Genomic DNA, 12,644 nt, shown 5'->3' with positions numbered 1-12,644 from the left:
CTCAGAGTCCGACTCCCGTCCTGAGCATGGAGCTGTCCACCAAGAGGGTTCGTCCTCGGACTGTTATTCACATGCACAGAAACCATCTGATGCAAACATTTCTTGTACATCTGAGTTTTGTGCAAAGCTTCATGCGCCAAATCTGAGAAGAAAGAAGATTCAAGATTCAAGATTTTTATTGTCAAAAGCACAGAGATAACATGAAGTAGTGGCTGGCAATGAAATACTTGAGTCACAGGCTCTCTTTAAGCAATGCTCAAGTGATTATCAATTAAAAAGTATGAAATAGAATACAATAGAATATCAAAAATTTCAAATAGAAAATAAATATATATATCTATATATATGTCTTTACTGATGAAGAGAAAAATAAAACAACAATAGTGCAATTTGTGCAGTAGTGCAAATATTGAAATATGCAAGGAGAAGAAGTGCGATAGGATCCTTGCTGCAGTCGCTGCTCAGGCTCTAATTAACCATGAACACATTAGAGCCAGAAGACAGTCCAGTTAATATCTGTCTCTGTCTCTGTCGTCCGTCTCGACCACAGCAGCAGCTGTTCGTGTCCAGCGAGCTCGGCGTGGCCCAGCTGGGGCTCCAGAGGTGCGAGCTGTACGGGACGGACTGTGCTGAGTGCTGTCTGGCCCGGGACCCCTACTGCTCCTGGGATGGACAGACCTGCTCCAGGTTCTTCCCCAGCAGCAAGAGGTAGAGAGGGACGGAGGGGTAGTGAGGACACAACTCGTTCAGAACAGTTACCACATGTACGTCAAACTTTCCCTTGGTTTGGTGTTAGGCGGGCACGGAGACAGGATGTGAAGTACGGAGACCCCTGGAGTCAGTGCCCAGTCACCGAGGACGGTGAGTCTCCTCCGTCCGATGTGAAGTCTCTTTAATATCAGATGATCTCAGGAGGGTTTCAGAGCCATGGTGGTTTCAGCTGTTCGGCCACTGGCTCCATCAGAAATCTGCATAAATCCACATCTGTGTTTGATTCTCCAGTCTGGATCCATCCTGAAGCTCCAGTTCATGGTTCAGTCGGAGCAGGTTCTTCAGTACGTTGTGTGTTTATAGTGGAGATTCACTTTAAGCTCATTAGAAGGTCCCTCAGTCGAGCTCACACCTTCACCAAGGCCCAACTGGATTGAATCAAACATATAATATAAATATCAGTCTGGATTGATTTCATCAGGATCCAAACTGATCTCCCACAACCCGATGCCCAGAGGGAGAGAAGGACCTGCTGAAGTGTTGACATGTTGTAATCACAACCTTGATGAGGCTTCTTCACGTCTGTTGTGAAGTTTAATGTTTGGCTCTAAAGTCAGAATCAGAATCAGAATCAGAATTCTTTTATTTGCCAGGTATGTTTGCACATATAGGAAATTGACTTGGTTTGATTAACATAATTACTGTAATAAGAAAATAATGTTCAAATATTTTCCCTTTTTTAATTAACTTCAAAAATTATATCGCAAATACTAAATTGTATTTCCTGTTGAATTCAACAGGGAAACACTGAATATTTAAACTGTTTGAGGTTAATTTTGTACAATAGTTAATTTTACAAGAACATTTTCCGAATGTGTATTCTTATCTCTCCAAAACTAAAGTTTGAATTGTCGCACAACAGAATAAAACAAACATACACTTGCTACAGATTTAAAATTCCTTCTTGAATATTCTCTGCTACAGGTAGAAACGAGGCGCCCTCTAGGGGCTGTTCTGTGTAACTGCAGCTTCCTCAGCTTCAACACAGCGGCAGTAAAGATTATTGAAGTTAAAGAAATGATCAAGTTTTTCACATCTTTTATTCCTGATCTCAGAAATGTTCCCATGAGGTGTTGATGTGTCTTCTCCTCTTTATTCTCTCTTCCTGTTTACAACTTGTTTACAAGAAAACCTGATTCTTATGGTTTTTCAGATTCACACGAATCACATCCTGAATATTTCCGATGATTTGCAGCAGAAACTCTCAATGCACTAAATGTTTCTCCCCCGTCAGCCTCTGCCTCTGTGGAGGAGAAGTCTCTGTACGGCGTCGAAGGAAACTCCTCCTTCCTGGAGTGCGTTCCTCGGTCGCCTCAGGCCGAGCTCAGGTGGACCAGCAGCTCGCAGACAGCTGAGGACAGAGTGAGTCTGAACCAGGAAACCTTCTGTCCCCAGGACACCTTCTGTCCCCAGGAAACCTTCTGTCCCCAGGAAACCTTCTGTCCCCAGGACACCTTCTGTCCCCAGGAAACCTGCTGCTGGTGTCTCTGGTTCAGGGAGAAGAACGTCCCAACTTTAACCTGATGTTAAATCACTTCTCCTTGAAGCGTAAAGACTTAATCACTATTAGACTGTGACCATCTTCTAATTCAAAGACAGGAAGATGCTTTCAGGAGGAATGTGGCTGTAAAAACACAAACATGATGCAACATGGATCATTTTCCAAATTATTCCACAGGTTTCTAGAACCCTGAACATTGTTCAAATGTGTAATCCCTCAGTTTCATGTTACATTTGCAACTTTTCCAAATCAAAATGTCTACAGACAATTAGATCGGTGTTGTATAAGTTGTTGACTTCTCACATGATATTTTCAAACCTCTAGTTTTAAGAAACTTAAAATAAGCATTATTAATATTGCACAGGCTACACAAAGTGCTTCCCAAACACAACAACAGAAAACACACAGTGTCAATACAGATTTCAACACAGTGACGATGGATGAAATGAATCCACAACACAAACATCTCGGTAGAAACAATATAAACAATAAAATCAACAGAATAAAAAGAAGACAAACAGCATTAAGACAAACAAATGGTGATGAATAAAGAGCTGCAGTAATTTGGACGGCTAAACAAACAGTGAGTTAAAGCTAACAAATGCATGGAAGAGAATCTGTGCCTCTCTGAATGAAATGTGTGATCTGACCTGCGATACTCATATTATATTAATATTTATATAATAATATAAAACTGATTTGGAGATATTACTAAAGGAGTCTGTTGGGGAAGTCATGTCCCCAAACAAACTCTGTCTGTTGGTGTTGTTCTGATTGAGACGCCCCCTATTGGCAGCAAATGACAAATTGTGTGTTTAAAACATGAAAAAGACTTAAACTTAAACCTGATCTTTATAGTTTAACACGATAATATTACAACTGAAGACTAATGCTGCATAATTGGAGGAAGAGAATCAGACTCTCAGTAAAGGGACTATTTCTTTGGTAGAAGTCTCCTAATTGACACGTGAATCCAACTGTCTCTCCATGAACAGATCAGTGAAGAAGCTCCGTCCTCTGCTCTAAACATCCTCTCTCTCTCCATCAGCTTCCTCTCAGCGATAACGAGCGCTCGCTCCACATGAAGCGTGGGTTGCTGGTTCAACGCCTCGAGCTGGCTGACGCAGGCCTCTACACCTGCACCAGCCACGAGCACTCCTACAGCCAGGTCCTGGCCCGATACCGCCTTCACATCATCCCCAACCACAGCCTCCACCCAGCTGCCCGACACCAGCAGAGCCACGGCCCCGACCACGGGAAGACTGGCCCGGCGGGGGGGGCTCTACCCGTGATCCCGGGCCCTCGCCCGCCGGCGTCTCTGCCGGGACTCAGGAACTCGTGGCTGCCGCAGCACCGGAGCTACAAGGACCTGCACATGGTGGGGACCAACAGTCTGAGCGTGGACGAGTACTGTGAGCAGCTGTGGTACCGAGAGAAGCGCCGGCAGCAGAAGCTCCGCACGCTGAAGCTGAAACAGGAGAGCAGGAAAGCTCGGGTGAGGAGGAACAACCCCCCCGAGCGTCCTCTCTAGTCGGCTGCAGGACAGAGACTCAGGACGACAGCTCCTGTGAACTCAGAGGACATCAACGCTGTGTTTTGGAGCAAAATGCATTAAAGACTGAGTGTAATATAAAAAGAGAGAGTAGTATATACTTAACCAGAATATTAGGCACCATGGAAATAGCAGTGTAGGAAACGTGACTTGTCTCTGAACTCGTGTTACCAGCAGCGTTCACTGTGGTTTGGAACCAACAGCAGCTGGAACCTGTGGTTCTCTAGGTTCAGAGCAGCAGGACGTCCTCAGGCGTCTGAATCACAGACTGGAAATAAAGTAAAGTAAGCAAAGCATCTCCACTTTCTCCCTCGATCCAGAAATCAAGTCCAAACATCTCACGTACGAACACTTCCACCTCACGATGATAACGTCATTAAGAGTTCTAGTCTGACCCGTGGTATCCAGGTCGAACCCGTACACTGGCTCGACCAATCAGGAGTCAGTGTCAGCTGTCAATCATCACGTCTCAGCCTGTTTTTATATCATCAAATAACTGATTCAAACCAAACTGATCAGAAACACTTGAACAAACATCAGAGAGAGAAGAACGACCTGAAATGACAGAAACATCTTTGACAAACTTTTATTTAACGTCTACTTGATTTTCTGAGTTGAGCAATTCTGCAGTTCTGCAGCCAGCCACCAGGGGGCAGTTGAGACGATTTGGCTTCACTTTCGGGATCTGCCATGTCGTCCATCTTTATTTACAGTCTACGCTCTGAATTACAAACCATCTCATCGCAAAGGCTCCAAGATTCTTTGGCGTGTGACTTGTTTCATCATGGATCCTTGTTGTTGACACTTTAAAAGACAAATTCTGTGTCAGATATGATATTTATACTATATTAAAATCAACATGATCTACATGTATTTATGTATTGCTGATCTACACTGATAAGATCTAGACCTCATACTTATTACAGTGGGTGGATTAAAGGCCTGAGTGGAGACGCACACATGAAATGGACCTTGCTTGAAAATACCTGGTATGTGGATCTTATCAGTTCTGCCATGTAACTAATAAATATTATTCACGATGATGTATATTAAAGAACTCTATTTCCTATGGTTTTCTTCCTTCATGTGTTAGAGTTTAGTATTTTGTGTTTATACTTAAACAAACGTGTGTTTATCTTTGAAGCAAATAAAAACAGTTTTTTCGACGTCACGATTCTCCAATAACCTTTGAGATCAATTTGTTTTATACTGTATGTGAATAAAACACTAAATGAAAACTTACATGTCAAATAAATCCAATGAAAAGATGATCAAGGCTTTGGTCAAGTTTTCTGTGAAATAGAATTTACACTCACATCAGTTTTATTTCTTGTTTTCATAGAAAGTAGTTTCTATGTTGGAATTCCAGTTAATCCAGTTTAGACTTGATGGGAAAACCATGTTGTCTGCAGCCAGGTACTCTGGCTCTTTGCTGACACCTTGTGGTCAAACACTGTTACTGTTTCTACCTGGATCATTTTATACATCAAACACTCGTCTAATGAGAGAAAAGAAGAAAATGCAAATCTCAGCAGTTATTGAAATACACAACGGTCAAATGATGCATCACAATGCAGCTGTATTTCTCTAGATCTATAAACCAACCCTGTGACTGGACTGTATAAATGTGACCTGACGTGGCAGAGTTCTGCAGATGGAGTCACACATTCAGCTCCAACACCAAATATAACAACCTTCAGATCACAGGAGGAAACATGGGTTTGAGCTCAGGCTTCATTTGATGCAGTTGGGCCGTTTGGGAGTTTTCCACACACACACACACACACACACACACACACACACACACACACACACACACACACACACACACACACACACACACACACACACACTCACACACTCACACACTCACACACACACACACTCTCTCATACACACACAAAAACACCCAGAGTCATGTGATTTCCAGTAACTGCAGAGAGGAAGTGAAAGTGTTCAGACTTGTTCTAACTTCAAGCAGCAGACAGAGGAGACGTGAAGTCTGAGGCTGGTGAGTGTTCAGCAACATTTATATTATTCTTTCATATTATTTTACTGTCACAGACAGTCCAACACAATAAACCTACAACTGTCTCCGGTTACCGTGACAACAGGGAAACAGTGTAGGAGGGTTGACTCTGTTATATTTGAAGAATCACAGAGTTTACGTACCTGGATTCATTGTGTGTGTTTGAGCTCACAGTGTTTTTCCTCTCAGACTGAAGATGAGTGGTTATGAGGAGGAAGAGGACAGAGCAGAGTCTCCAGGGTTCAGCTGTCTGTCTCTGAAGAGTGACTGGTCCATGGGAGATCCTCCACTCTTCAGTAATGAACCTGGACCCTCACACACAAAGTAAGAGACCTGCTATAAACATGTGAAGCTCCAAACTGAATCCTCAGAGAATGAACCAGTGAATGATGTGTTCTGAATAAAAACATGTTTGTGTTTGCAGAGGTCAGGACCACAGACTGAGAGCAGAGTCTCCAAGGTCCAGCTGTCTGTCTCTGAAGAGTGACTGGTCCATGAATGATCCTCCATGCTTCAGTAATGAACCTGGACCCTCACACACAGAGTAAGAGACCTGCTACAAACATGTGAAGCTCCAAACTGAATCCTCAGAGAATGAACCAGTGAATGATGTGTTCTGAATAAAAACATGTTTGTGTTTGCAGAGGTCAGGACCAGAGACTGAGAGCAGAGTCTCCAGGGTCCAGCTGTCTGTCTCTGAAGAGTGACTGGTCCAAAGAACCTCCTCCATTCTTCAGTAATGAACCTGGACCCTCACACACAGAGTAAGATACTGTTTCTACTGGGACCTACTCTGAAGAGGATCTAGTTTCCTCTAGTGTGGCCCCTGCATTAGGACACAGCTTCATTGAAGTTGGTGACTAATCTCTCAGAATCACTCAAAGAGCTCAGACCTCCACCAAGAACCAACACGCTCCTTATGAAACCACTTTGAAATCCACTAGAGACTCATTTTGATTTGGATCTGCATCAAATTCCACACGCTGGTAAACATCAGTCCTCTGAACATGTCTGTGAAAGAGGACCCCCCCCCCCCCGATCTGGTTCACAGACCATAAACTTCCACCAAGTTTACTGGTACTCTGTTGTTTTTTATAATCCCACTAAACGAACCAACCAACACACAAACATACTGGGTGAAAACAAAACCTCCTTGACAGAAGTGATGACAACCTATGACTGAGACATGTGAGTTATCAGGACATGTCTTCACAGGGAGAGGAAGAGGAGTCATGTTTCTGAGGAGGAGCAGTCGTCCTGCTGTGCTTCGTGTCAGGACGTCCTGAAGGATCCAGTCTCCACCAGCTGTGGACACTGGTTCTGCAGACAGTGCATCACCTCATACTTGGACCAGTCTGGTTCTTCAGGAGACTCCTCCTGTCCCCAGTGTGGACAAAGATCCAGAACAGGAGCTGGAGGTCAGACAGCCGGTCAGAGCAGCACTGTACATGTGTCTGCTGATGTCTTCACTTCTGACAACAGCACATGTGGTTTTATTTTGTTCCTTCATACAGCATCAACATTTAACATCGTTATAAAAGCACAAAGTTTAAAAGCTTTTATTTTCTGTAGTTTTTCTGTATCTGATGAAAACAATCAGCAGATTCTCAGATTCTCTGTCTCTGACATTGTTTCTTGTCTTTCAGCAGATCGTGGTCTGCAGGAGGTTTTAGATGAACATAAGCTCAGTGTGAGGAGGATATGTGAACATGTGACTGAAGGAACTGATGAAACAGGAAGTAGAACCCTCCTCAACAGGATCTACACTGAGCTCTACATCACAGAGGGACAGAGTGAAGAGGCTAATTCTCAACATGAGGTGAGGCAGCTTGAGACGGCTTCCAAGAAGAAGATCCTCCACGACACTCCCATCAAGTGCCACGACATCTTTAAAGCCTCCACTGACCAGCAGAGCAGCATCAGAGTCGTCCTGACCAACGGCGTCGCTGGCGTTGGAAAAACCTTCTCGGTGCAGAAGTTCACTCTGGACTGGGCAGAGGGTTTAGAGAACCAGGATGTGGGTCTGCTGACTGTGCTTTCGTTCAGGGAGCTGAACCTGGTGAAGGACCAGCAGCACAGTCTCGTCACGCTGCTCCGTGTTTTCCATCCAGCGTTACAGAAGCTCACGGCAGAGACGCTCGCTGTCTGTAAACCTTTGTTCATCTTTGACGGCCTGGATGAAAGCAGACCTTCTCTGGACTTCAACCACAGGGAGATTGTGTCTGAGGTCACACAGAGGTCATCAGTCAACGTGCTGCTGACAAACCTCATCCGGGGGAATCTGCTTCCCTCGGCTCTCGTCTGGATAACCTCCAGACCTGCGGCGGCCAATCAGATCCCTCCTGCATGTGTTGACAGGGTCACAGAAGTACGAGGCTTCACTGACGCCCAGAAGGAGGAGTACTTCAGGAGGAGATTCATTGATGAAGAGCTGTGCAGCAGAATCATCTCACACATCAAGACGTCCAGGAGCCTCCACATCATGTGTCAAATCCCAGTCTTCTGCTGGATCAGTGCTACAGTTCTGGAGCACATGTTGACCACAGACCAGAGAGGAGAGCTGCCCAAGACCCTGACTGACCTGTACTCACACTTCCTGCTGGTTCAGACAAAGAGGAAGAACAACAAGTACGGTGAGGAACATGAGACGAGTCCACAGCAGCTGACGGAGGCTGACAGGGACGTTCTCCTGAAGCTGGGGAGGCTGGCGCTTAAACATCTGGAGGAAGGAAACATAATGTTCTACCAAGAAGACCTGGAGCAGTGTGGTCTTAATGTCACAGAGGCCTCGGTGTACTCAGGAGTTTGTACTGAGATCTTCAGAAGAGAGTGTGTGATCTTCCAGAAATCAGTCTACTGCTTTGTTCATCTGAGCGTTCAGGAGTTTCTGGCTGCAGTCTACATGTTCCACTGTCACAACGAGAGGAACACAGAAGAACTCGATATCTTCTTGGGAAAAATTAGGAACACAAATAGTACCTTTTCCCTAGATGATCTCCTGAAGAGAACCATGGAGAAATCCCTCACCAGTACAAATGGTCATCTGGACCTGTTTGTTCGCTTCCTTCACGGCCTCAGTCTGGAGTCCAACCAGAGAGTCTTAGGAGGCCTGCTGGGTCGGACAAAGAACAATCCAAAGATCATCCAGAGAGTCATCAACAACCTGAAGGAGATGGAGAGTGATGACATTTCTCCTGACAGAAGCATCAACATCTTCCACTGTCTGACTGAGATGAACGACCACTCAGTTCATCAGCAGATGCAACAGTTCCTGACGTCAAAGAACAAATCAAAGGAGGAACTCTCTTTGATCCACTGCTCAGCTCTGGCCTACATGCTGCAGATGTCAGAGGAGGTTCTGGATGAGTTGGACCTGAAGAAGTTCAACACATCAGACCAGGGTCGACGGAGACTGATCCCAGCTGTGAGGAACTGCAGGAAGGCTCTGTGAGTCCAGACATGATCAATAACATGTTCAATAAGTGGAGATGAGTCATTCTTCAAATACAATCAGTGTGTGTGTGTGTGTGTGTGTGTGTTTGTGTATGTTTGTGTGTACAGTGTGTGTGTGTGTGTGGGGGGGGGGGTTATGTCCTAAAGACAGACTTGAGATATCATGTTCAAGAGGCCATGAACATGTTCTGTGACCTTGACCTTTGACCTTTGACCACCTGAATCTAATGAGTTCCTCTGTTAGTCTGAATGAAGCTTGAACCAAATCTGAAAGGATTCTCTTGAGGTGTTTTTAACAAAGAGGGGATTTACCAGGGTGAGGGTCACATGATCACGTTTTGTATGAATGTTGTGTTTTCTGATTTAATTCTCACAGATTTGATATTTTCTTTAATTACAGACTCTGGTTTTGTGAACTCTCAGAGACTCACTGTGAAGTCGTGGCCTCAGCTCTGAAGTCAGACCCCTCACATCTGAGAGAACTGAATCTGAGTCACAACGAGCTGCAGGACTCAGCAGTGAAGCTGCTGTGTTCTGGACTGGAGAGTCCAAACTGTCGACTGGAGACTCTGAGGTCCTTAAATCCTTCTTCACTTTTCCGACTTTCTTTCTTATTGGGTCATTATTTATTTAACTTGTCTCAGTTCTGCTCTGCTCACTGTCCCTCAGTCATCTGTCCCTCACCCAGCCTGTCAGTCACGTCCACCTCATCAACTCCATTCACCTGCACTCACCTGCTCCTGATCACTGAGAAAGTGTCAGTAAATAACATGTGGACTGAGGCCGAGCACTCGTCCTCCTCAGGTTTTCAAAATAAGACACATTCTTATTGAAACAGGTTGGACAGTTGATAAGTATAGAAACAAACAGGAAGTGACATCAGGAGCCGTCCCTACTTTAAACAGTGTTTAATTACACAAACCTGCTCAGTGACCAACACACAGAGAAGAAGCTGATGAATGAAACAATGGTCCAACATGTCTGATCTGATATTTATCTTCAGGTCACAGACTGGACTGAGGTCAGCAGCATGTTGAGAGTCTGTGTTGACATGATGACGATCCACAACAACAGGAGGACACATTCTATTATTCATATTTCTTCAACCAGGTTGATTGGCTGCAGACTGTCAGAGATCAGCTGTTCTTCTCTGGCTTCAGCTCTGAGGTCAAACCCCTCTCATCTGAGAGAACTGGATCTGAGCTTCAACCACCTACAGGACTCAGGAGTGAAGGAGCTGTGTGGTTTTCTACAGAGTCCAACCTGTCGACTGGAGACTCTGAGGTCGGTTCAGTTTTTAAATATTCAGCTACTTGTTAAAACACTGAGTTTAGTTCTGGATTTCCTAAACTGATCTGCAGGACAGAGACCGGGTCCAAATAATCTATTTGTACTGAATCAGGACTTGTTTTTAGTCCAACATGTCTGATTTCATATTTATCTTCCATGTTATGAGTCTGTGCTCACATGAATATGTGTCTGTTATTTTCACACATGAACTCAGTTTAATTCACAGTTAAGTTTTATTCTTTATCCAGGCTGGAGGACTGCAGTCTGTCAGAGATCAGCTGTTCTTCTCTGGCTTCAGCTCTGAGGTCAAACCCCTCTCATCTGAGAGAACTGGATCTGAGCTACAACTACCTGCAGGACTCAGCAGTGAAGGAGCTGCTTGATCTACAGCAGAGTCCAACCTGTCGACTGGAGACTCTGAGGTCAGTAGATGGGTGGAGTCAGTCCACGCTGCTTTCATCAGTATTTTACTAAACACAGTCAGTATCACAGATCCAGGGTCTGTGCTACCAAGCAGGATTTGTGGTTATCAGGTTAACTTCAGGTTTAGTTATTTCAGTCCTACGAAGCTCGTCCACTTCTTAATGAGGTAAATCACCATGGTAACTTCTGATGAACGGCTAACCTGCTCCAGGTTAAGTTGGAGATCAATCCGTATAAAAGCTCCACCCCCTGACCACAGTGACTCTACACTGTTGTGTGGTGCACACTCTCCTTAACCCTTAGATGCATAAGTGGGTCAAAAATGACCCGGTGAGGTTGTTTTCTTGAAATATCTTCGTAATGAAATTTTTTTATCATTTCATATTCCAAGTATTCCTCAAAAAACATGTTTTTGATATAATGCCATTTACATTTTTAACTTACCTTTTATACATTTGAAGAAATTGTAGTTTTTGTATTACTACCCCAAGATTCCATAAGTGGGTCAAAAATGACCCGCATGCATTTTCAATGGAATCCAATGGGAACCTTTGATTCTTTTCAACTGTGGCTGTCAGGAATAAATTAACTGTGGACCACACAGACTACATCAGAAGTTTCACCCCTCAAGAAGATTATTTTACACAGCAAGAACTGATACGTGTAAATATTTTCTTCATATGGACGGAGAGTAGCAACGGAGAGTAACAACACCTGGAGGAAAAGAATGGAAAAATGTCACCAAAGATGAATTCATGGCCTTCATTGGATTGACCCTGCTTACAGGAAGTGAGAAGAACTGGGATGTATCAGTCCGTGATCTGTTTGGGAGTCCTCTACCTAATCCCATGTACAAGGCCACTATGGCTGTTGGAAGATTTGAAGACATTCGCCGTACCTTGTGCTTTGATGATAAGAGGACTAGAGCCTTCCGACTGGAAACAGACCATATGGCAGCCTTCCGCTATGTATGGGACCTGTTCCTGGTCAACAGCAGACAGCGATTCATGTGTCATGACAGTGATTGTGTCACTCTGGACGAACAGCTTGTGCCATTCAGGTGCACGTTTCTACAGTACATGCCAAGCAAGCCCGCCAAGTACGGCCTAAAGATCTTCTGGGTTTGTGATGCACGCATCCCCTATGCAATAGATGGTATAGTTTACACGGGGGGACAACCAGGGGAAGAAGTTCAGAAGAATCTGGGGGAAAACATTGTCCAGCAGTTGTGTAGTAGATTTAGAAACACAGGTCGCAACATCACCATGGATAACTTTTTCACCAGTGTGCCTCTTGCGCAGCATCTCCTGGAGAAGGATCTCACTATTGTGGGGACTCTACGTCAGAACAAGCCAGACATCCCTCCTCTGATGAAGCCTTCCAAGTCGTGAACGGCTCAGCACCCAGAATTCAAGAGCGCCATCACCAATGCACGATGGCTCTTCCTCAAAGAGCTGTCAACGGAGCTTGTCACACCACACATGAGGAGTCGACTGGAAGACTGCCCCCAACTGAAAACCCCGATTATTGAAGCAATGGAAAGGCGTGGGGTGACAAAAGCCACAACCCAGACACAGGAATAAACAGACAGGGCCAACCAAAGAGAAAGAGGTGTCAGATCTGCC

General features: G+C 44.6%; 1 protein-coding gene across 2 annotated transcripts in view; it reads left to right on the top strand.

The window, feature by feature from the left end:
* si:dkey-49n23.1 (semaphorin-3D) overlaps positions 1-5,081 on the top strand; it is a 51,318-nt gene extending 46,237 nt beyond the window's left edge. Inside the window, exons 14-18 of one of the 2 annotated variants that reach the window (XM_061069505.1) lie at positions 6-47; positions 554-708; positions 797-861; positions 2,006-2,133; positions 3,321-5,081. In XM_061069505.1, coding sequence (XP_060925488.1) covers positions 6-47; positions 554-708; positions 797-861; positions 2,006-2,133; positions 3,321-3,803 — 873 coding nt within the window. In that variant the 3' untranslated portion in view covers positions 3,804-5,081. Of the gene's footprint in view, positions 1-5; positions 48-550; positions 709-796; positions 862-2,005; positions 2,134-3,320 lie in introns of both variants that reach the window. The other variant, XM_061069503.1, reaches the window with a different exon arrangement.
* The last annotated feature ends 7,563 nt before the right edge of the window (positions 5,082-12,644 follow it).

Source organism: Limanda limanda, chromosome 4 (assembly GCF_963576545.1).
Source record: "Limanda limanda chromosome 4, fLimLim1.1, whole genome shotgun sequence".
In the NCBI taxonomy this organism is placed as follows: domain Eukaryota; kingdom Metazoa; phylum Chordata; class Actinopteri; order Pleuronectiformes; family Pleuronectidae; genus Limanda; species Limanda limanda.
This window is presented reverse-complemented; position numbering and strand designations above follow the sequence as displayed.